This window comes from Rhinoderma darwinii, assembly GCF_050947455.1.
Source record: "Rhinoderma darwinii isolate aRhiDar2 chromosome 3 unlocalized genomic scaffold, aRhiDar2.hap1 SUPER_3_unloc_3, whole genome shotgun sequence".
Taxonomy (NCBI): domain Eukaryota; kingdom Metazoa; phylum Chordata; class Amphibia; order Anura; family Rhinodermatidae; genus Rhinoderma; species Rhinoderma darwinii.
In genome coordinates, this window is record NW_027461746.1 from 1253346 (window position 1) to 1278532 (window position 25187).

The window sequence follows — 25187 nt, forward strand, 5'->3', positions numbered from 1 at the left end:
CGCCCGTATTATACCAGGAACGGAGGGCGCCCGTATTATACCAGGAACGGAGGGCGCCCCTATTATACCAGGAAGGGAGGGCGCCCCTATTATACCAAGAAGGGAGGGCGCCCCTATTATACCAGGAAGGGAGGATGCCCGTATTATACCAAGAAGGGAGGGCGCCCCTATTATACCAGGAAGGGAGGACGCCCGTATTATACCAGGAAGGGAGGACGCCCCTATTATACCAAGAAGGGAGGGTGCCCCTATTATACCAGGAAGGGAGGACACCCGTTTTATACCAGGAAGGGAGGGCGACCCTATTATACCAGGAAGGGAGGGCGCCCCTATTATACCAAGAAGGTAGGGCGCCCCTATTATACCAGGAAGGGAGGGTGCCCGTATTATATCAAGAAGGGAGGGCGCCCGTATTATACCAAGAAGGGAGGACGCCCATATTATACCAGGAACGGAGGGCGCCCCTATTATACCAGGAAGGGAGGACGCCCGTATTATACCAGGAAGGGAGGGCGCCCCTATTATACCAGGAAGGGAGGACGCCCGTATTATACCAGGAAGGGAGGGCGCCCGTATTATACCAAGAAGGGAGGACGCCCGTATTATACCAAGAAAGGATGGCGCCCCTATTATACCAGGAAGGGAGGGCGCCCCTATTATACCGAGAAGGTAGGGCGCCCCTATTATACCGAGAAGGTAGGGCGCCCCTATTATACCAGGAAGGGAGGACGCCCCTATTATACCAAGAAGGTAGGGCGCCCCTATTATACCAGGAAGGGAGGGTGCCCGTATTATACCAAGAAGGGAGGGCGCCCGTATTATACCAGGAAGGGAGGACGCCCGTATTATACTAGGAAGGGAGGGCGCCCGTATTATACCAGGAAGGGAGGACGCCCGTATTATACCAGGAAGGGAGGGCGCCCGTATTATACCAGGAAGGGAGGACGCCCGTATTATACCAGGAAGGGAGGACGCCCCTATTATACCAAGAAGGTAGGGCGCCCCTATTATACCAGGAAGGGAGGGTGCCCGTATTATACCAAGAAGGGAGGACGCCCCTATTATACCAAGAAGGTAGGGCGCCCCTATTATACCAGGAGGGGAGGGTGCCCGTATTATACCAAGAAGGGAGGGCGCCCGTATTATACCAGGAAGGGAGGACGCCCGCATTATACCAGGAACCGAGGGCACCCCTATTATACCAGGAACGGAGGGCGCCCCTATTACACCAGGAAGGGAGGGTGCCCGTATTATACCAGGAAGGGAGGGCGCCCCTATTATACCAGGAAGGGAGGGCGCCCCTATTATACCAGGAACGGAGCGCGCCCCTATTATACCAGGAACGGAGGGCGCCCCTATTATACCAGGAACGGAGGGCGCCCCTATTATACCAGGAACGGAGCGCGCCCCTATTATACCAAGAACGGAGGGTGCCCCTATTATACCAGGAAGGGAGGACGCCCCTATTATACCAAGAAGGGAGGGTGCCCCTATTATACCAGGAAGGGAGGGCGCCCGTATTATACCAGGAACGGAGCGCGCCCCTATTATACCAAGAACGGAGGGTGCCCGTATTATACCAGGAAGGGAGGGCGCCCCTATTATACCAGGAAGGGAGGACGCCCGTATTATACCAAGAAGGGAGGACGCCCGTATTATACCAAGAAGGGAGGACGCCCCTATTACACCAGGAACGGAGGGCGCCCCTATTACACCAGGAACGGAGGGCGCCCCTATTACACCAGGAACGGAGGGCGCCCCTATTATACCAGGAACGGAGGGCGCCCCTATTATACCAGGAAGGGAGGGCGCCCCTATTATACCAGGAAGGGAGGGCGCCCCTATTATACCAGGAACGGAGGGCGCCCCTATTATACCAGGAACGGAGGGCGCCCCTATTATACCAGGAACGGAGGGCGCCCCTATTATACCAGGAACGGAGGGCGCCCCTATTATACCAGGAAGGGAGGGTGCCCCTATTATACCAGGAAGGGAGGGCGCCCCTATTATACCAGGAACGGAGGGCGCCCGTATTATACCAGGAAGGGAGGACGACCGTATTATACCAGAGACGGAGGGCGCCCGTATTATACCAGGAACGGAGGGCGCCCCTATTATACCAGGAACGGAGGGCGCTCCTATTATACCAGGAAGGGAGGACCTAAACATATCTGCTGGACATTATACCTCCTCCTGTCACTGGACATTATAGCTCCTCCTGTCACTGGACATTATAGCTCCTCCTGTCACTGGTCATTATACCTCCTCCTGTTATTGGACTTTAAAGCTCCTCCTGTCACTGGACATTATACCTCCTCCTGTCACTGAACATTATAGCTCCTCCTGTCACTGGACATTATAGGTCCTCCTGTCACTGGACATTATACCTCCTCCTGTCACTGGACATTATAGCTCCTCCTGTCACTGGACATTATAGGTCCTCCTGTCACTGGACATTATACCTCCTCCTGTCACTGGACATTATACCTCCTCCTGTCACTGGACATTATAGCTCCTCCTGTAACAGGACATTATAGCTCCTCCTGTCACTGGTCATTATACCTCCTCCTGTTATTGGACATTATAGCTCCTCCTGTCACTTAACATTATACCTCCTCCTGTCACTGGACATTATACCTCCTCCTGTCACTGGACATTATAGCTCCTCCTGTCACTGGACATTATAGCTCCTCCTGTCACTGGACATTATACCTCCTCCTGTCACTGGACATTATACCTCCTCCTGTCACTGGACATTATACCTCCTCCTGTCACTGGACATTATAGCTCCTCCTGTCACTGGACATTATAGCTCCTCCTGTCACTGGACATTATACCTCCTCCTGTCACTGGACATTATAGCTCCTCCTGTCACTGGACATTATAGCTCCTCCTGTCACTGGTCATTATACCTCCTCCTGTCACTGGATATTATAGCTCCTCCTGTCACTGGACATTATAGCTCCTCCTGTCACTGGACATTATAGCTCCTCCTGTCACTGGACATTATAGCTCCTCCTGTCACTGGTCATTATACCTCCTCCTGTCACTGGTCATTATACCTCCTCCTGTCACTGGACATTATACCTCCTCCTGTCACTGGTCATTATACCTCCTCCTGTCACTGGACATTATACCTCCTCCTGTCACTGGACATTATACCTCCTCCTGTCACTGGACATTATACCTCCTCCTGTCACTGGACATTATAGCTCCTCCTGTCACTGGTCATTATACCTCCTCCTGTTATTGGACATTATACCTCCTCCTGTTATTGGACATTATACCTCCTCCTGTCACTGGACATTATACCTCCTCCTGTCACTGGACATTATAGCTCCTCCTGTCACTGTACATTATAGCTCCTCCTGTCACTGGTCATACCTCCTCCTGTCACTGGAAATATATAGCTCCTCCTGTCACTGGACATTATAGCTCCTCCTGTCACTGGACATTATAGCTCCTCCTGTCACTGGACATTATAGCTCCTCCTGTCACTGGACATTATACCTCCTCCTGTCACTGGAAATTATAGCTCCTCCTGTCACTGGTCATTATACCTCCTCCTGTCACTGGATATTATAGCTCCTCCTGTCACTGGACATTATACCTCCTCCTGTCACTGGACATTATAGCGCCTCCTGTCACTGGACATTATACCTCCTCCTGTCACTGGACATTATAGCTCCTCCTGTCACTGGTCATTATACCTCCTCCTGTCACTGGTCATTATACCTCCTCCTGTCACTGGACATTATACCTCCTCCTGTCACTGGTCATTATACCTCCTCCTGTCACTGGACATTATACCTCCTCCTGTCACTGGACATTATACCTCCTCCTGTCACTGGACATTATACCTCCTCCTGTCACTGGACATTATAGCTCCTCCTGTCACTGGTCATTATACCTCCTCCTGTTATTGGACATTATACCTCCTCCTGTTATTGGACATTATACCTCCTCCTGTCACTGGACATTATACCTCCTCCTGTCACTGGACATTATAGCTCCTCCTGTCACTGTACATTATAGCTCCTCCTGTCACTGGTCATACCTCCTCCTGTCACTGGAAATATATAGCTCCTCCTGTCACTGGACATTATAGCTCCTCCTGTCACTGGACATTATAGCTCCTCCTGTCACTGGACATTATAGCTCCTCCTGTCACTGGACATTATACCTCCTCCTGTCACTGGAAATTATAGCTCCTCCTGTCACTGGTCATTATACCTCCTCCTGTCACTGGATATTATACCTCCTCCTGTCACTGGATATTATACCTCCTCCTGTCACTGGACATTATACCTCCTCCTGTCACTGGACATTATAGCTCCTCCTGTCACTGGACATTATAGCTCCTCCTGTCACTGGACATTATAGCTCCTCCTGTCACTGGACTTTATACCTCCTCCTGTCACTGGACATTATAGCTCCTCCTGTCACTGGACATTATAGCTCCTCCTGTCACTGGACATTATAGCTCCTCCTGTCACTGGACATTATACCTCCTCCTGTCACTGGACATTATAGCTCCTCCTGTCACTGGTCATTATACCTCCTCCTGTCACTGGATATTATACCTCCTCCTGTCACTGGATATTATACCTCCTCCTGTCACTGGTCATTATACCTCCTCCTGTCACTGGACATTATACCTCCTCCTGTCACTGGACATTATAGCTCCTCCTGTCACTGGACATTATAGCTCCTCCTGTCACTGGACATTATAGCTCCTCCTGTCACTGGACATTATAGCTCCTCCTGTCACTGGACATTATACCTCCTCCTGTCACTGGACATTATAGCTCCTCCTGTCACTGGTCATTATACCTCCTCCTGTCACTGGATATTATACCTCCTCCTGTCACTGGTCATTATACCTCCTCCTGTCACTGGACATTATACCTCCTCCTGTCACTGGACATTATAGCTCCTCCTGTCACTGGACATTATAGCTCCTCCTGTCACTGGACATTATACCTCCTCCTGTCACTGGATATTATAGCTCCTCCTGTCACTGGACATTATAGCTCCTCCTGTCACTGGACATTATAGCTCCTCCTGTCACTGGTCATTATACCTCCTCCTGTCACTGGATATTATAGCTCCTCCTGTCACTGGACATTATAGCTCCTCCTGTCACTGGACATTATAGCTCCTCCTGTCACTGGACATTATACCTCCTCCTGTCACTGTAGTCTGTTAGTAGGTACACAGCTGAAGGTAAGGTCGGTGTCTCATCTACGTCTGGAGTCATTTTCTTTCTTCTTCCTTCTCCGGTTATTTTTCTGTAAATAGACGGTACATTGAAATCGTAAAACACGCATGCGTTACACACACATCGACAAACGCATGCGCCGTGTTGACAGGGCGGAGCCTATGTCCATTTAGTCACATGACTCGGATGTCATCAAGTTTATGCGCCGTATTTCCCAGTACACTACCGCTTACTGTCACTCTTTCCCAGTATGCTTTGCTTCACTTTAACGCATGCGCTCTTTTCTATCTTAGTCACATGTCATTGAACTGACGTTTTTGTGCATAGACTTATGGGAGTGTTGGCGTTAACGCCGCAATGACTTCTGGATTATGTAGTTAAATGTTCCTATGACGTGTGTTGTAGTTATAGTAATAGAGCTCCAATGTACTACAAGTTCCGACTGTCAGTGCGCGACCGGCGGACTACTGATCCCAGGGAGCTGTGCGGGGAGCGGGCGGCCGACAGCGGCGGGAGGGGGCACTTAGTGACGGAGATCGGTGTTCTTCTGCCTCAGGGGCCCGGCCGGGGAGATTAGGCCCCTGTTGGGGCCCTCACAGGGGAACATGTTGGAAACTGCAATGGGAGAAGCCAGTACTGAAGGTAAGAAACCTGAGAAAATACTGAGGAGCAGTGTGTGTGTATGGAGGATGATGATGAGGAGCAGTGTGTGTGTATGGAGGATGATGAGGAGCAGTGTGTGTGTATGGAGGAGGATGATGAGGAGCAGTGTGTGTGTATGGAGGATGATGATGATGAGGAGCAGTGTGTGTGTATGGAGGAGGATGATGATGAGGAGCAGTGTGTGTATGGAGGATGATGATGATGAGGAGCAGTGTGTGTGTATGGAGGATGATGATGAGGAGCAGTGTGTGTGTATGGAGGAGGATGATGATGAGGAGCAGTGTGTGTGTATGGAGGAGGATGATGAGGAGCAGTGTGTGTGTATGGAGGAGGATGATGAGGAGCAGTGTGTGTGTATGGAGGATGATGATGATGAGCAGTGTGTGTGTGTATGGAGGATGATGATGATGAGCAGTGTGTGTGTATGGAGGATGATGATGATGATGAGGAGCAGTGTGTGTGTGTATGGAGGATGATGATGATGATGAGGAGCAGTGTGTGTGTGTATGGAGGATGATGATGATGAGGAGCAGTGTGTGTGTATGGAGGATGATGATGAGGAGCAGTGTGCGTGTATGGAGGATGATGATGAGGAGCAGTGTGTGTGTATGGAGGATGATGATGATGAGCAGTGTGTGTGTATGGAGGATGATGAGGAGCAGTGTGTGTGTATGGAGGATGATGATGAGGAGCAGTGTGTGTGTATGGAGGATGATGAGGAGCAGTGTGTGTGTATGGAGGATGATGATGATGAGGAGCAGTGTGTGTGTATGGAGGATGATGATGAGGAGCAGTGTGTGTGTATGGAGGATGATGAGGAGGAGCAGTGTGTGTGTATGGAGGATGATGATGATGAGGAGCAGTGTGTGTGTATGGAGGATGATGATGAGGAGCAGTGTGTGTATGGAGGATGATGATGATGAGGAGCAGTGTGTGTGTGTATGGAGGATGATGATGAGGAGCAGTGTGTGTGTATGGAGGATGATGATGAGGAGCAGTGTGTGTGTATGGAGGATGATGATGAGGAGCAGTGTGTGTGTATGGAGGATGATGATGATGATGAGGAGCAGTGTGTGTGTATGGAGGATGATGATGAGGAGCAGTGTGTGTGTATGGAGGATGATGAGGAGCAGTGTGTGTGTATGGAGGATGATGATGAGGAGCAGTGTGTGTGTATGGGGGAGGATGATGATGAGGAGCAGTGTGTGTGTATGGAGGATGATGATGATGAGGAGCAGTGTGTGTGTGTGTATGGAGGATGATGATGAGGAGCAGTGTGTGTGTATGGAGGATGAGATGATGTGGAGCAGTGTGTGTATGGAGGAGATGATGTGGAGCAGTGTGTGTGTGTATGGAGGATGATGAGGAGCAGTGTGTGTGTATGGAGGATGATGGTGATGAGGAGCAGTGTGTGTGTGTATGGAGGATGATGATGAGGAGCAGTGTGTGTGTATGGAGGATGATGATGAGGAGCAGTGTGTGTGTATGGAGGAGGATGATGATGAGGAGCAGTGTGTGTGTGTATGGAGGATGATGATGAGGAGCAGTGTGTGTGTGTATGGAGGATGATGATGAGGAGCAGTGTGTGTGTGTGTGTGTGTGTATGGAGGAGGATGATGAGGAGCAGTGTGTGTGTATGGAGGATGATGATGAGGAGCAGTGTGTGTGTATGGAGGATGATGATGAGGAGCAGTGTGTGTGTATGGAGGATGATGAGGAGCAGTGTGTGTGTATGGAGGATGATGATGAGGAGCAGTGTGTGTGTATGGAGGATGAGGAGGAGCAGTGTGTGTGTGTATGGAGGAGGATGATGAGGAGCAGTGTGTGTGTATGGAGGATGATGATGAGGAGCAGTGTGTGTGTGGTATGAGGAAGATGATGAGGAGCAGTGTGTGTGTATGGAGGATGATGATGATGAGGAGCAGTGTGTGTGTATGGAGGATGATGATGATGAGGAGCAGTGTGTGTGTATGGAGGATGATGATGAGGAGCAGTGTGTGTGTATGGAGGATGATGATGGTGGAGCAGTGTGTGTGTATGGAGGATGATGATGATGAGGAGCAGTGTGTGTGTATGGAGGATGATGATGAGGAGCAGTGTGTGTGTATGGAGGATGATGATGAGGAGCAGTGTGTGTGTATGGAGGATGATGATGAGGAGCAGTGTGTGGGTATGGAGGATGATGAGGAGGAGCAGTGTGTGTGTGTGTGGAGGATGATGATGAGGAGCAGTGTGTGTGTGTGGAGGATGATGATGAGGAGCAGTGTGTGTGTATGGAGGATGATGATGAGGAGCAGTGTGTGTGTGTGTATGGAGGATGATGATGAGGAGCAGTGTGTGTGTATGGAGGATGATGAGGAGCAGTGTGTGTGTATGGAGGATGATGAGGAGCAGTGTGTGTGTATGGAGGATGATGATGAGGAGCAGTGTGTGTGTATGGAGGATGATGATGATGAGGAGCAGTGTGTGTGTATGGAGGATGATGATGATGAGGAGCAGTGTGTGTGTGTATGGAGGATGATGATGATGAGGAGCAGTGTGTGTGTGTATGGAGGATGATGATGAGGAGCAGTGTGTGTGTATGGAGGAGGATGATGATGAGGAGCAGTGTGTGTGTATGGAGGAGGATGATGATGAGGAGCAGTGTGTGTGTATGGAGGATGATGAGGAGCAGTGTGTGTGTATGGAGGATGATGAGGAGCAGTGTGTGTGTATGGAGGATGATGATGATGAGGAGCAGTGTGTGTGTATGGAGGATGATGATGATGAGGAGCAGTGTGTGTGTATGGAGGAGGATGATGATGAGGAGCAGTGTGTGTGTATGGAGGAGGATGATGAGGAGCAGTGTGTGTGTGTGGAGGATGATGAGGAGCAGTGTGTGTGTGTGTGTGTATGGAGGATGATGATGAGGAGCAGTGTGTGTGTATGGAGGAGGATGATGAGGAGCAGTGTGTGTATGGAGGATGATGATGAGGAGCAGTGTGTGTGTATGGAGGATGATGATGATGAGGAGCAGTGTGTGTGTATGGAGGAGGATGATGATGAGGAGCAGTGTGTGTGTATGGAGGATGATGAGGAGCAGTGTGTGTGTATGGAGGATGATGATGATGAGGAGCAGTGTGTGTGTATGGAGGATGATGATGATGAGGAGCAGTGTGTGTGTATGGAGGAGGATGATGATGAGGAGCAGTGTGTGTGTATGGAGGAGGATGATGAGGAGCAGTGTGTGTGTGTGGAGGATGATGAGGAGCAGTGTGTGTGTGTGTGTGTATGGAGGATGATGATGAGGAGCAGTGTGTGTGTATGGAGGAGGATGATGAGGAGCAGTGTGTGTATGGAGGATGATGATGAGGAGCAGTGTGTGTGTATGGAGGATGATGATGATGAGGAGCAGTGTGTGTGTATGGAGGAGGATGATGATGAGGAGCAGTGTGTGTGTATGGAGGATGATGATGAGGAGCAGTGTGTGTGTATGGAGGATGATGATGAGGAGCAGTGTGTGTGTATGGAGGATGATGATGAGGAGCAGTGTGTGTGTATGGAGGATGATGATGAGGAGCAGTGTGTGTGTATGGAGGATGATGAGGAGCAGTGTGTGTGTATGGAGGAGGATGATGAGGAGCAGTGTGTGTGTATGGAGGAGGATGATGAGGAGCAGTGTGTGTGTATGGAGGATGATGATGATGAGGAGCAGTGTGTGTGTATGGAGGATGATGATGAGGAGCAGTGTGTGTGTATGGAGGATGATGATGAGGAGCAGTGTGTGTGTATGGAGGATGATGATGAGGAGCAGTGTGTGTATGGAGGAGGATGATGATGATGAGGAGCAGTGTGTGTGTATGGAGGAGGATGATGAGGAGCAGTGTGTGTGTATGGAGGATGATGATGAGCAGTGTGTGTGTGTATGGAGGAGGATGATGAGGAGCAGTGTGTGTGTGTATGGAGGATGATGATGAGGAGCAGTGTGTGTGTATGGAGGAGGATGATGAGGAGCAGTGTGTGTGTATGGAGGATGATGATGAGGAGCAGTGTGTGTGTATGGAGGATGATGATGATGAGGAGCAGTGTGTGTGTATGGAGGATGATGAGGAGGAGCAGTGTGTGTGTATGGAGGAGGATGAGGAGGAGCAGTGTGTGTGTATGGAGGATGATGAGGAGGAGCAGTGTGTGTGTATGGAGGATGATGAGGAGCAGTGTGTGTGTATGGAGGAGGATGATGAGGAGCAGTGTGTGTGTATGGAGGATGATGATGAGGAGCAGTGTGTGTGTATGGAGGATGATGATGATGTGGAGCAGTGTGTGTGTATGGAGGATGATGATGATGTGGAGCAGTGTGTGTGTATGGAGGATGATGATGAGGAGCAGTGTGTGTGTATGGAGGATGATGATGAGGAGCAGTGTGTGTGTATGGAGGATGATGATGAGGAGCAGTGTGTGTGTATGGAGGATGATGATGAGGAGCAGTGTGTGTGTATGGAGGATGATGATGAGGAGCAGTGTGTGTGTATGGAGGATGATGATGAGGAGCAGTGTGTGTGTATGGAGGATGATGAGGAGCAGTGTGTGTGTATGGAGGATGATGATGATGAGGAGCAGTGTGTGTGTATGGAGGAGGATGATGAGGAGCAGTGTGTGTGTATGGAGGAGGATGATGATGAGGAGCAGTGTGTGTGTATGGAGGATGATGATGAGGAGCAGTGTGTGTGTGTGTGTATGGAGGAGGATGATGATGAGGAGCAGTGTGTGTGTGTGTGTATGGAGGATGATGATGATGAGGAGCAGTGTGTGTGTATGGAGGATGATGATGATGAGGAGCAGTGTGTGTGTATGGAGGATGATGATGAGGAGCAGTGTGTGTGTGTGTGTATGGAGGAGGATGATGATGAGGAGCAGTGTGTGTGTATGGAGGATGATGATGAGGAGCAGTGTGTGTGTATGGAGGATGATGATGAGGAGCAGTGTGTGTGTATGGAGGAGGATGATGATGTGGAGCAGTGTGTGTGTATGGAGGATGATGATGATGAGGAGCAGTGTGTGTGTATGGAGGATGATGATGATGAGGAGCAGTGTGTGTGTATGGAGGATGATGATGAGGAGCAGTGTGTGTGTATGGAGGATGATGATGATGAGGAGCAGTGTGTGTGTATGGAGGATGATGATGATGTGGAGCAGTGTGTGTGTATGGAGGATGATGATGAGGAGCAGTGTGTGTGTATGGAGGATGATGATGAGGAGCAGTGTGTGTGTGTATGGAGGAGGATGATGAGGAGCAGTGTGTGTGTATGGAGGATGATGAGGAGGAGCAGTGTGTGTGTATGGAGGATGATGATGATGAGGAGCAGTGTGTGTGTGTGTGTGTGTATGGAGGAGGATGATGAGGAGCAGTGTGTGTGTATGGAGGATGATGATGAGGAGCAGTGTGTGTGTATGGAGGATGATGATGATGAGGAGCAGTGTGTGTGTATGGAGGATGATGATGATGAGGAGCAGTGTGTGTGTATGGAGGATGATGAGGAGCAGTGTGTGTGTATGGAGGATGATGATGATGATGAGGAGCAGTGTGTGTGTATGGAGGATGATGATGAGGAGCAGTGTGTGTGTATGGAGGATGATGATGATGAGGAGCAGTGTGTGTGTGTATGGAGGATGATGATGAGGAGCAGTGTGTGTGTATGGAGGATGATGAGGAGCAGTGTGTGTGTATGGAGGATGATGATGAGGAGCAGTGTGTGTGTATGGAGGATGATGATGATGAGGAGCAGTGTGTGTGTATGGAGGATGATGAGGAGCAGTGTGTGTGTGTGTGTATGGAGGATGAGGAGCAGTGTGTGTGTATGGAGGATGATGATGAGGAGCAGTGTGTGTGTATGGAGGATGATGATGAGGAGCAGTGTGTGTGTATGGAGGATGATGATGATGAGGAGCAGTGTGTGTGTATGGAGGATGATGATGAGGAGCAGTGTGTGTGTATGGAGGATGATGATGAGGAGCAGTGTGTGTGTATGGAGGATGATGATGATGAGGAGCAGTGTGTGTGTGTGTATGGAGGATGATGATGAGGAGCAGTGTGTGTGTATGGAGGATGATGATGAGGAGCAGTGTGTGTGTATGGAGGATGATGAGGAGCAGTGTGTGTGTATGGAGGATGATGAGGAGGAGCAGTGTGTGTGTATGGAGGATGATGATGATGAGGAGCAGTGTGTGTGTATGGAGGATGATGAGGAGCAGTGTGTGTGTATGGAGGATGATGATGAGGAGCAGTGTGTGTGTATGGAGGATGATGATGATGAGGAGCAGTGTGTGTGTATGGAGGATGATGAGGAGCAGTGTGTGTGTATGGAGGATGATGATGATGAGGAGGAGCAGTGTGTGTGTATGGAGGATGATGATGAGGAGCAGTGTGTGTGTGTGTATGGAGGATGATGATGAGGAGCAGTGTGTGTGTATGGAGGATGATGATGAGGAGCAGTGTGTGTGTGTGTATGGAGGATGATGATGAGGAGCAGTGTGTGTGTGTATGGAGGATGATGATGAGGAGCAGTGTGTGTGTATGGAGGATGATGATGAGGAGCAGTGTGTGTGTATGGAGGATGATGATGAGGAGCAGTGTGTGTGTATGGAGGATGAGGATGATGAGGAGCAGTGTGTGTGTATGGAGGAGGATGATGATGAGGAGCAGTGTGTGTGTATGGAGGATGATGATGAGGAGCAGTGTGTGTGTATGGAGGATGATGATGAGGAGCAGTGTGTGTGTATGGAGGAGGATGATGATGATGAGGAGCAGTGTGTGTGTATGGAGGAGGAGGATGATGAGGAGCAGTGTGTGTGTATGGAGGATGATGATGATGAGGAGCAGTGTGTGTGTATGGAGGATGATGATGAGGAGCAGTGTGTGTGTATGGAGGATGATGATGATGAGGAGCAGTGTGTGTGTATGGAGGATGATGATGAGGAGCAGTGTGTGTGTATGGAGGATGATGATGAGGAGCAGTGTGTGTGTATGGAGGATGATGAGGAGCAGTGTGTGTGTATGGAGGATGATGAGGAGGAGCAGTGTGTGTGTATGGAGGATGATGATGATGAGGAGCAGTGTGTGTGTATGGAGGATGATGAGGAGCAGTGTGTGTGTATGGAGGATGATGATGATGAGGAGCAGTGTGTGTGTATGGAGGATGATGAGGAGCAGTGTGTGTGTATGGAGGATGATGATGAGGAGCAGTGTGTGTGTATGGAGGATGATGATGATGAGGAGCAGTGTGTGTGTATGGAGGATGATGATGATGAGGAGCAGTGTGTGTGTGTATGGAGGATGATGATGAGGAGCAGTGTGTGTGTATGGAGGATGATGATGAGGAGCAGTGTGTGTATGGAGGATGATGATGAGGAGCAGTGTGTGTGTATGGAGGATGATGATGAGGAGCAGTGTGTGTGTATGGAGGATGATGATGAGGAGCAGTGTGTGTGTATGGAGGAGGAGGATGAGGAGCAGTGTGTGTGTATGGAGGATGATGAGGAGCAGTGTGTGTGTATGGAGGATGATGAGGAGCAGTGTGTGTGTATGGAGGATGATGATGATGAGGAGCAGTGTGTGTGTATGGAGGATGATGATGATGAGGAGCGGTGTGTGTGTATGGAGGAGGATGATGATGAGGAGCAGTGTGTGTGTATGGAGGATGATGAGGAGCAGTGTGTGTGTATGGAGGAGGATGATGAGGAGCAGTGTGTGTGTATGGAGGAGGATAATGAGGAGCAGTGTGTGTGTATGGAGGATGATGAGGAGGAGCAGTGTGTGTGTATGGAGGATGATGATGAGGAGCAGTGTGTGTGTATGGAGGATGATGAGGAGCAGTGTGTGTGTATGGAGGATGATGATGAGGAGCAGTGTGTGTGTATGGAGGATGATGATGAGGAGCAGTGTGTGTGTATGGAGGATGATGATGAGGAGCAGTGTGTGTGTGTGTATGGAGGATGATGATGAGGAGCAGTGTGTGTGTATGGAGGATGATGATGAGGAGCAGTGTGTGTGTATGGAGGATGATGATGAGGAGCAGTGTGTGTGTATGGAGGATGATGATGATGAGGAGCAGTGTGTGTGTATGGAGGATGATGATGAGGAGCAGTGTGTGTGTATGGAGGATGATGATGATGATGAGGAGGAGCAGTGTGTGTGTGTGTGTATGGAGGATGATGATGATGAGGAGCAGTGTGTGTGTGTATGGAGGATGATGATGAGGAGCAGTGTGTGTGTATGGAGGATGATGATGAGGAGCAGTGTGTGTGTGTATGGAGGATGATGATGAGGAGCAGTGTGTGTGTGTATGGAGGAGGAGGATGAGGAGCAGTGTGTGTGTATGGAGGAGGATGATGATGAGGAGCAGTGTGTGTGTATGGAGGATGATGATGAGGAGCAGTGTGTGTGTATGGAGGATGATGATGAGGAGCAGTGTGTGTGTATGGAGGATGATGATGTGGAGCAGTGTGTGTGTATGGAGGAGGATGATGATGAGGAGCAGTGTGTGTGTATGGAGGATGATGATGATGAGGAGCAGTGTGTGTGTATGGAGGAGGATGATGATGAGGAGCAGTGTGTGTGTGTGTGTATGGAGGAGGATGATGAGGAGCAGTGTGTGTGTATGGAGGATGATGATGATGAGCAGTGTGTGTGTATGGAGGATGATGATGAGGAGCAGTGTGTGTGGAGGAGGAGGATGATGAGGAGCAGTGTGTGTGTGTGTATGGAGGATGATGATGATGAGGAGCAGTGTGTGTGTGTGTGTGTGTGTGTATGGAGGATGAGGAGCAGTGTGTGTGTATGGAGGATGATGATGATGAGGAGCAGTGTGTGTGTATGGAGGATGATGAGGAGCAGTGTGTGTGTATGGAGGAGGATGATGATGAGGAGCAGTGTGTGTGTATGGAGGATGATGATGATGAGGAGCAGTGTGTGTGTATGGAGGATGATGATGAGGAGCAGTGTGTGTGTATGGAGGATGATGATGGTGATGAGGAGCAGTGTGTGTGTATGGAGGATGATGATGAGGAGCAGTGTGTGTGTATGGAGGAGGATGATGAGGAGCAGTGTGTGTGTATGGAGGATGATGATGAGGAGCAGTGTGTGTGTATGGAGGATGATGATGAGGAGCAGTGTGTGTGTATGGAGGATGAGGAGGAGCAGTGTGTGTGTATGGAGGATGAGGAGGAGCAGTGTGTGTGTATGGAGGATGATGATGATGATGAGGAGCAGTGTGTGTGTATGGAGGATGAGGAGGAGCAGTGTGTGTGTATGGAGGATGAGGAGGAGCAGTGTGTGTGTGTATGGAGGATGATGATGATGATGAGGAGCAGTGTGTGTGTATGGAGGATGAGGAGGAGCAGTGTGTGTGTATGGAGGATGATGATGAGGAGCAGTGTGTGTGTATGGAGGAGGATGATGAGGAGCAGTGTGTGTGTATGGAGGATGATGATGAGGAGCAGTGTGTGTGTATGGAGGATGATGATGATGATGATGATGAGGAGCAGTGTGTGTATATGGAGGATGATGATGGTGATGAGGAGCAGTGTGTGTGTATGGAGGATGATGATGAGGAGCAGTGTGTGTGTATGGAGGAGGATGATGAGGAGCAGTGTGTGTGTATGGAGGATGATGATGATGATGATGAGGAGCAGTGTGTGTATATGGAGGATGATGATGGTGATGAGGAGCAGTGTGTGTGTATGGAGGATGATGATGATGAGGAGCAGTGTGTGTATATGGAGGAGGATGATGAGGAGCAGTGTGTGTGTATGGAGGATGAGGATGATGATGAGGAGCAGTGTGTGTGTATGGATGAGGATGATGAGGAGCAGTGTGTGTGTATGGAGGATGATGATGAGGAGCAGTGTGTGTGTATGGAGGAGGATGATGATGATGAGGAGCAGTGTGTGTGTGTATGGAGGATGATGATGAGGAGCAGTGTGTGTGTATGGAGGATGGTGATGAGGAGCAGTGTGTGTGTATGGAGGATGATGAGGAACAGTGTGTGTGTGTGTATGGAGGATGATGATGAGGAGCAGTGTGTGTGTATGGAGGATGATGATGATGAGGAGCAGTGTGTGTGTATGGAGGATGATGATGAGGAGCAGTGTGTGTGTATGGAGGAGGATGATGAGGAGCAGTGTGTGTGTATGGAGGATGATGATGAGGAGCAGTGTGTGTATATGGAGGATGATGATGAGGAGCAGTGTGTGTATATGGAGGATGATGATGAGGAGCAGTGTGTGTGTATGGAGGATGATGATGAGGAGCAGTGTGTGTGTATGGAGGATGATGATGAGGAGCAGTGTGTGTGTATGGAGGATGATGATGAGGAGCAGTGTGTGTGTATGGAGGAGGATGATGAGGAGCAGTGTGTGTATGGAGGATGATGATGATGAGGAGCAGTGTGTGTGTATGGAGGATGATGATGAGGAGCAGTGTGTGTGTATGGAGGAGGATGATGATGAGGAGCAGTGTGTGTATGGAGGATGATGATGATGAGGAGCAGTGTGTGTGTATGGAGGATGATGATGATGAGGAGCAGTGTGTGTGTATGGAGGATGATGATGAGGAGCAGTGTGTGTGTATGGAGGATGATGAGGAGCAGTGTGTGTGTATGGAGGATGATGATGATGAGGAGCAGTGTGTGTGTATGGAGGAGGATGATGATGAGGAGCAGTGTGTGTGTATGGAGGATGATGATGAGGAGCAGTGTGTGTGTGTGTATGGAGGATGATGATGAGGAGCAGTGTGTGTGTATGGAGGAGGATGATGATGAGGAGCAGTGTGTGTGTATGGAGGATGATGATGAGGAGCAGTGTGTGTGTATGGAGGAGGATGATGATGAGGAGCAGTGTGTGTGTATGGAGGAGGATGATGATGAGGAGCAGTGTGTGTGTATGGAGGATGATGATGAGGAGCAGTGTGTGTGTATGGAGGAGGATGATGAGGAGCAGTGTGTGTGTATGGAGGATGATGATGAGGAGCAGTGTGTGTGTGTGTATGGAGGAGGATGATGAGGAGCAGTGTGTGTGTATGGAGGATGATGATGAGGAGCAGTGTGTGTGTATGGAGGATGATGATGAGGAGCAGTGTGTGTGTATGGAGGATGATGAGGAGCAGTGTGTGTGTATGGAGGATGATGATGATGAGGAGCAGTGTGTGTGTATGGAGGAGGATGATGATGAGGAGCAGTGTGTGTATGGAGGATGATGATGATGAGGAGCAGTGTGTGTGTATGGAGGATGATGATGAGGAGCAGTGTGTGTGTATGGAGGATGATGATGAGGAGCAGTGTGTGTGTATGGAGGATGATGATGAGGAGCAGTGTGTGTGTATGGAGGATGATGATGAGGAGCAGTGTGTGTGTATGGAGGATGATGATGAGGAGCAGTGTGTGTGTATGGAGGATGATGATGAGGAGCAGTGTGTGTGTATGGAGGATGATGAGGAGGAGCAGTGTGTGTGTATGGAGGATGATGATGAGGAGCAGTGTGTGTGTATGGAGGAGGATGATGAGGAGCAGTGTGTGTGTATGGAGGATGATGATGAGGAGCAGTGTGTGTGTATGGAGGATGATGAGGAGGAGCAGTGTGTGTGTATGGAGGATGATGAGGAGCAGTGTGTGTGTATGGAGGAGGATGATGAGGAGCAGTGTGTGTGTATGGAGGATGATGATGAGGAGCAGTGTGTGTGTATGGAGGATGATGATGAGGAGCAGTGTGTGTGTATGGAGGATGATGATGATGAGGAGCAGTGTGTGTGTATGGAGGAGGATGATGATGTGGAGCAGTGTGTGTGTATGGAGGGTGATGATGATGAGGAGCAGTGTGTGTGTATGGAGGATGATGAGGAGCAGTGTGTGTGTATGGAGGATGATGATGATGAGGAGCAGTGTGTGTGTATGGAGGAGGATGATGATGAGGAGCAGTGTGTGTGTATGGAGGATGATGATGAGGAGCAGTGTGTGTGTGTATGGAGGATGATGAGGAGCAGTGTGTGTGTATGGAGGAGGATGAGGAGCAGTGTGTGTGTATGGAGGATGATGATGATGAGGAGCAGTGTGTGTGTGTATGGAGGATGATGATGAGGAGCAGTGTGTGTGTATGGAGGATGATGATGAGGAGCAGTGTGTGTGTATGGAGGAGGATGATGATGAGGAGCAGTGTGTGTGTATGGAGGATGATGATGAGGAGCAGTGTGTGTGTGTGTGTGTATGGAGGATGATGATGAGGAGCAGTGTGTGTGTGTATGGAGGATGATGATGAGGAGCAGTGTGTGTATGGAGGATGATGAGGAGCAGTGTGTGTGTATGGAGGAGGATGATGATGAGGAGCAGTGTGTGTGTGTGTATGGAGGATGATGATGAGGAGCAGTGTGTGTGTATGGAGGATGATGATGAGCGGTGTGTGTGTGTATGGAGGATGATGATGAGGAGCAGTGTGTGTGTGTATGGAGGATGATGATGTGGAGCAGTGTGTGTGTGTGTATGGAGGATGATGATGAGGAGCAGTGTGTGTGTATGGAGGATGATGATGATGAGGAGCAGTGTGTGTGTATGGAGGATGATGAGGAGCAGTGTGTGTGTATGGAGGATGATGATGAGGAGCAGTGTGTGTGTATGGAGGATGATGATGATGATGAGGAGCAGTGTGTGTGTATGGAGGATGATGATGATGAGGAGCAGTGTGTGTGTATGGAGGATGATGATGAGGAGCAGTGTGTGTGTATGGAGGATGATGATGAGGAGCAGTGTGTGTGTATGGAGGAGGATGATGAGGAGCAGTGTGTATGGAGGATGATGATGAGGAGCAGTGTGTGTGTATGGAGGATGATGAGGAGGAGCAGTGTGTGTGTATGGAGGATGATGAGGAGCAGTGTGTGTGTATGGAGGATGATGATGAGGAGCAGTGTGTGTGTATGGAGGAGGATGATGAGGAGCAGTGTGTGTGTATGGAGGATGATGATGATGAGGAGCAGTGTGTGTGTATGGAGGATGATGATGAGGAGCAGTGTGTGTGTATGGAGGATGATGATGAGGAGCAGTGTGTGTGTATGGAGGATGATGATGAGGAGCAGTGTGTGTGTATGGAGGAGGATGATGAGGAGCAGTGTGTGTGTATGGAGGATGATGATGATGAGGAGCAGTGTGTGTGTATGGAGGATGATGATGAGGAGCAGTGTGTGTGTATGGAGGATGATGATGAGGAGCAGTGTGTGTGTATGGAGGATGATGATGATGAGGAGCAGTGTGTGTGTATGGAGGATGATGATGAGGAGCAGTGTGTGTGTATGGAGGATGATGATGAGGAGCAGTGTGTGTGTATGGAGGATGATGATGAGGAGCAGTGTGTGTGTATGGAGGATGATGATGAGGAGCAGTGTGTGTGTATGGAGGATGATGATGAGGAGCAGTGTGTGTGTGTATGTGTGTGTGTGTGTGTGTGTATGGAGGAGGATGATGAGGAGCAGTGTGTGTGTATGGAGGATGATGATGAGGAGCAGTGTGTGTGTGTATGTGTGTGTGTGTGTGTGTGTGTGTGTGTGGAGGATTATGATGATGAGGAGCAGTGTGTATGTATGGAGGATGATGATGATGAGGAGCAGTGTGTGTGTATGGAGGATGATGATGAGGAGCAGTGTGTGTGTATGGAGGATGATGATGAGGAGCAGTGTGTGTGTGTGGAGGAGGATGATGATGAGGAGCAGTGTGTGTATGGAGGATGATGATGATGTGGAGCAGTGTGTGTATATGGAGGATGATGATGAGGAGCAGTGTGTGTGTATGGAGGATGATGATGATGAAGAGCAGTGTGTGTGTATGGAGGAGGATGATGATGATGATGAGGAGCAGTGTGTGTATATGGAGGATGATGATGGTGATGAGGAGCAGTGTGTGTGTATGGAGGATGATGATGAGGAGCAGTGTGTGTGTATGGAGGATGAGGAGCAGTGTGTGTGTATGGAGGATGATGATGAGGAGCAGTGTGTGTGTATGGAGGATGATGAGGAGCAGTGTGTGTGTATGGAGGATGATGATGATGAGGAGCAGTGTGTGTGTATGGAGGAGGATGATGATGAGGAGCAGTGTGTGTGTATGGAGGATGATGATGAGGAGCAGTGTGTGTGTGTATGGAGGATGATGAGGAGCAGTGTGTGTGTATGGAGGAGGATGAGGAGCAGTGTGTGTGTATGGAGGATGATGATGATGAGGAGCAGTGTGTGTGTGTATGGAGGATGATGATGAGGAGCAGTGTGTGTGTATGGAGGATGATGATGAGGAGCAGTGTGTGTGTATGGAGGAGGATGATGATGAGGAGCAGTGTGTGTGTATGGAGGATGATGATGAGGAGCAGTGTGTGTGTGTGTGTGTGTGTGTGTGTATGGAGGATGATGATGAGGAGCAGTGTGTGTGTGTATGGAGGATGATGATGAGGAGCAGTGTGTGTGTATGGAGGATGATGAGGAGCAGTGTGTGTGTATGGAGGAGGATGATGATGAGGAGCAGTGTGTGTGTGTGTATGGAGGATGATGATGAGGAGCAGTGTGTGTGTATGGAGGATGATGATGAGCGGTGTGTGTGTGTATGGAGGATGATGATGAGGAGCAGTGTGTGTGTGTATGGAGGATGATGATGTGGAGCAGTGTGTGTGTGTGTATGGAGGATGATGATGAGGAGCAGTGTGTGTGTATGGAGGATGATGATGATGAGGAGCAGTGTGTGTGTATGGAGGATGATGAGGAGCAGTGTGTGTGTATGGAGGATGATGATGAGGAGCAGTGTGTGTGTATGGAGTATGATGATGATGATGAGGAGCAGTGTGTGTGTATGGAGGATGATGATGATGAGGAGCAGTGTGTGTGTATGGAGGATGATGAGGAGCAGTGTGTGTGTATGGAGGATGATGATGAGGAGCAGTGTGTGTGTATGGAGGATGATGATGATGATGAGGAGCAGTGTGTGTGTGTATGGAGGATGATGATGAGGAGCAGTGTGTGTGTATGGAGGATGATGATGAGGAGCAGTGTGTGTGTATGGAGGATGATGATGAGGAGCAGTGTGTGTGTATGGAGGATGATGATGAGGAGCAGTGTGTGTGTATGGAGGATGATGATGATGAGGAGCAGTGTGTGTGTATGGAGGATGATGATGATGAGGAGCAGTGTGTGTGTATGGAGGATGATGATGAGGAGCAGTGTGTGTGTGTATGGAGGATGATGATGATGAGGAGCAGTGTGTGTGTGTGTGTATGGAGGATGATGATGAGGAGCAGTGTGTGTGTGTGTATGGAGGATGATGATGAGGAGCAGTGTGTGTGTATGGAGGATGAGGAGCAGTGTGTGTGTGTGTGTATGGAGGAGGATGATGATGAGGAGCAGTGTGTGTGTATGGAGGATGATGATGATGATGATGAGCAGTGTGTGTGTATGGAGGATGATGATGAGGAGAAGTGTGTGTGTATGGAGGATGATGATGAGGAGCAGTGTGTGTGTATGGAGGATGATGATGAGGAGCAGTGTGTATGGAGGATGATGATGAGGAGGAGCAGTGTGTGTGTATGGAGGATGATGATGATGAGGAGCAGTGTGTGTGTATGGAGGATGATGATGAGGAGCAGTGTGTGTGTGTATGGAGGATGATGATGAGGAGCAGTGTGTGTGTGTATGGAGGATGATGATGAGGAGCAGTGTGTGTGTATGGAGGATGATGATGAGGAGCAGTGTGTGTGTATGGAGGATGATGATGAGGAGCAGTGTGTGTGTATGGAGGATGATGATGAGGAGCAGTGTGTGTGTATGGAGGATGATGATGATGAGGAGCAGTGTGTGTGTATGGAGGAGGATGATGATGAGGAGCAGTGTGTGTGTATGGAGGATGATGATGATGATGAGCAGTGTGTGTATATGGAGGAGGATGATGAGGAGCAGTGTGTGTGTATGGAGGAGGATGATGAGGAGCAGTGTGTGTGTATGGAGGATGATGATGAGGAGCAGTGTGTGTGTATGGAGGATGATGATGATGAGGAGCAGTGTGTGTATATGGAGGAGGATGATGAGGAGCAGTGTGTGTGTATGGAGGAGGATGATGAGGAGCAGTGTGTGTGTATGGAGGATGATGATGAGGAGCAGTGTGTGTGTATGGAGGAGGATGATGAGGAGCAGTGTGTGTGTATGGAGGAGGATGATGAGGAGCAGTGTGTGTGTATGGAGGATGATGATGAGGAGGAGCAGTGTGTGTGTATGGAGGATGATGATGATGAGGAGGAGCAGTGTGTGTGTATGGAGGATGATGATGATGATGAGGAGCAGTGTGTGTGTATGGAGGATGATGATGATGAGGAGCAGTGTGTGTGTATGGAGGATGATGATGAGGAGCAGTGTGTGTGTATGGAGGATGATGATGAGGAGCAGTGTGTGTGTATGGAGGAGGATGATGATGAGGAGCAGTGTGTGTGTATGGAGGATGATGAGGAGCAGTGTGTGTGTATGGAGGATGATGATGAGGAGCAGTGTGTGTGTATGGAGGATGATGATGAGGAGCAGTGTGTGTGTATGGAGGAGGATGATGATGAGGAGCAGTGTGTGTGTATGGAGGATGATGAGGAGCAGTGTGTGTGTATGGAGGATGATGATGAGGAGCAGTGTGTGTGTATGGAGGAGGATGATGAGGAGCAGTGTGTGTGTATGGAGGATGATGATGAGGAGCAGTGTGTGTGTATGGAGGATGATGATGAGCAGTGTGTGTATATGGAGGATGATGATGAGGAGCAGTGTGTGTGTATGGAGGAGGATGATGAGGAGCAGTGTGTGTGTATGGAGGATGATGATGATGAGGAGCAGTGTGTGTGTATGGAGGATGATGATGAGGAGCAGTGTGTGTATGGAGGAGGATGATGATGAGGAGCAGTGTGTGTGTATGGAGGATGATGATGAGGAGCAGTGTGTGTGTATGGAGGATGATGATGAGGAGCAGTGTGTGTGTGTATGGAGGAGGATGATGAGGAGCAGTGTGTGTGTATGGAGGATGATGATGAGGAGCAGTGTGTGTGTATGGAGGATGATGATGAGGAGCAGTGTGTGTGTATGGAGGAGGATGATGATGAGGAGCAGTGTGTGTGTATGGAGGATGATGAGGAGCAGTGTGTGTGTATGGAGGATGATGATGAGGAGCAGTGTGTGTGTATGGAGGAGGATGATGAGGAGCAGTGTGTGTGTATGGAGGATGATGATGAGGAGCAGTGTGTGTGTATGGAGGATGATGATGAGCAGTGTGTGTATATGGAGGATGATGATGAGGAGCAGTGTGTGTGTATGGAGGAGGATGATGAGGAGCAGTGTGTGTGTATGGAGGATGATGATGATGAGGAGCAGTGTGTGTGTATGGAGGATGATGATGAGGAGCAGTGTGTGTATGGAGGAGGATGATGATGAGGAGCAGTGTGTGTGTATGGAGGATGATGATGAGGAGCAGTGTGTGTGTATGGAGGATGATGATGAGGAGCAGTGTGTGTGTGTATGGAGGAGGATGATGAGGAGCAGTGTGTGTGTATGGAGGATGATGATGATGAGGAGCAGTGTGTGTGTATGGAGGATGATGATGATGAGGAGCAGTGTGTGTATATGGAGGATGATGATGAGGAGCAGTGTGTGTGTATGGAGGAGGATGATGAGGAGCAGTGTGTGTGTATGGAGGAGGATGATGAGGAGCAGTGTGTGTGTATGGAGGAGGATGATGAGGAGCAGTGTGTGTGTATGGAGGATGATGATGAGGAGCAGTGTGTGTATATGGAGGATGATGATGAGGAGCAGTGTGTGTGTATGGAGGAGGATGATGAGGAGCAGTGTGTGTGTATGGAGGATGATGATGAGGAGCAGTGTGTATGGAGGATGATGATGATGAGGAGCAGTGTGTGTGTATGGAGGATGATGAGGAGCAGTGTGTGTGTATGGAGGATGATGATGAGGAGCAGTGTGTGTGTATGGAGGAGGATGATGAGGAGCAGTGTGTGTGTATGGAGGATGATGATGATGAGGAGCAGTGTGTGTGTATGGAGGATGATGATGATGAGGAGCAGTGTGTGTGTGTGTGGAGGAGGATGATGATGAGGAGCAGTGTGTGTGTATGGATGATGATGATGAGGAGCAGTGTGTGTGTATGGAGGATGATGATGATGAGGAGCAGTGTGTGTGTGTGTGTATGGAGGATGATGATGAGGAGCAGTGTGTGTGTATGGAGGAGGATGATGAGGAGCAGTGTGTGTGTATGGAGGATGATGATGAGGAGCAGTGTGTGTGTATGGAGGATGATGATGATGAGGAGCAGTGTGTGTGTGTGTATGGTGGATGATGATGATGAGGAGCAGTGTGTTTGTATGGAGGATGATGATGAGGAGCAGTGTGTGTGTATGGAGGAGGATGATGAGGAGCAGTGTGTGTGTATGGAGGATGATGATGAGGAGCAGTGTGTGTGTATGGAGGATGATGATGATGAGGAGCAGTGTGTGTGTATGGAGGATGATGAGGAGCAGTGTGTGTGTATGGAGGATGATGATGAGGAGCAGTGTGTGTGTATGGAGGATGATGATGATGAGGAGCAGTGTGTGTGTATGGAGGATGATGATGATGAGGAGCAGTGTGTGTGTGTGTGGAGGAGGATGATGATGAGGAGCAGTGTGTGTGTATGGATGATGATGATGAGGAGCAGTGTGTGTGTGTATGGAGGATGATGATGAGGAGCAGTGTGTTTGTATGGAGGATGATGATGAGGAGCAGTGTGTGTGTATGGAGGAGGATGATGAGGAGCAGTGTGTGTGTATGGAGGATGATGATGATGAGGAGCAGTGTGTGTGTATGGAGGATGATGATGAGGAGCAGTGTGTGTGTGTGTATGGAGGATGATGATGATGTGGAGCAGTGTGTGTGTGTGGAGGATGATGATGAGGAGCAGTGTGTGTGTATGGAGGATGATGATGATGTGGAGCAGTGTGTGTGTATGGAGGAGGATGATGAGGAGCAGTGTGTGTGTATGGAGGATGATGATGAGGAGCAGTGTGTGTGTATGGAGGAGGATGATGAGGAGGAGCAGTGTGTGTGTATGGAGGAGGATGATGTGGAGCAGTGTGTGTATGGAGGATGATGATGAGGAGGAGCAGTGTGTGTGTATGGAGGATGATGATGAGGAGCAGTGTGTGTATGGAGGATGATGATGAGGAGCAGTGTGTGTGTATGGAGGAGGATGATGATGAGGAGCAGTGTGTGTGTATGGAGGATGATGATGAGGAGCAGTGT

General features: G+C 49.3%; 1 protein-coding gene across 2 annotated transcripts in view; it reads left to right on the forward strand.

The window, feature by feature from the left end:
• Positions 1 to 5556: 5556 nt before the first annotated feature.
• Positions 5557 to 25187, forward strand: part of LOC142683511 (PHD finger protein 23A-like) — a 47467-nt gene continuing 27836 nt past the window's right edge. For both annotated transcript variants that reach the window (XM_075847387.1, XM_075847388.1), the window contains exon 1: positions 5557 to 5863. In XM_075847387.1, coding sequence (XP_075703502.1) covers positions 5827 to 5863 — 37 coding nt within the window. In that variant the 5' untranslated portion in view covers positions 5557 to 5826. The remainder of the gene's footprint in view (positions 5864 to 25187) is intronic.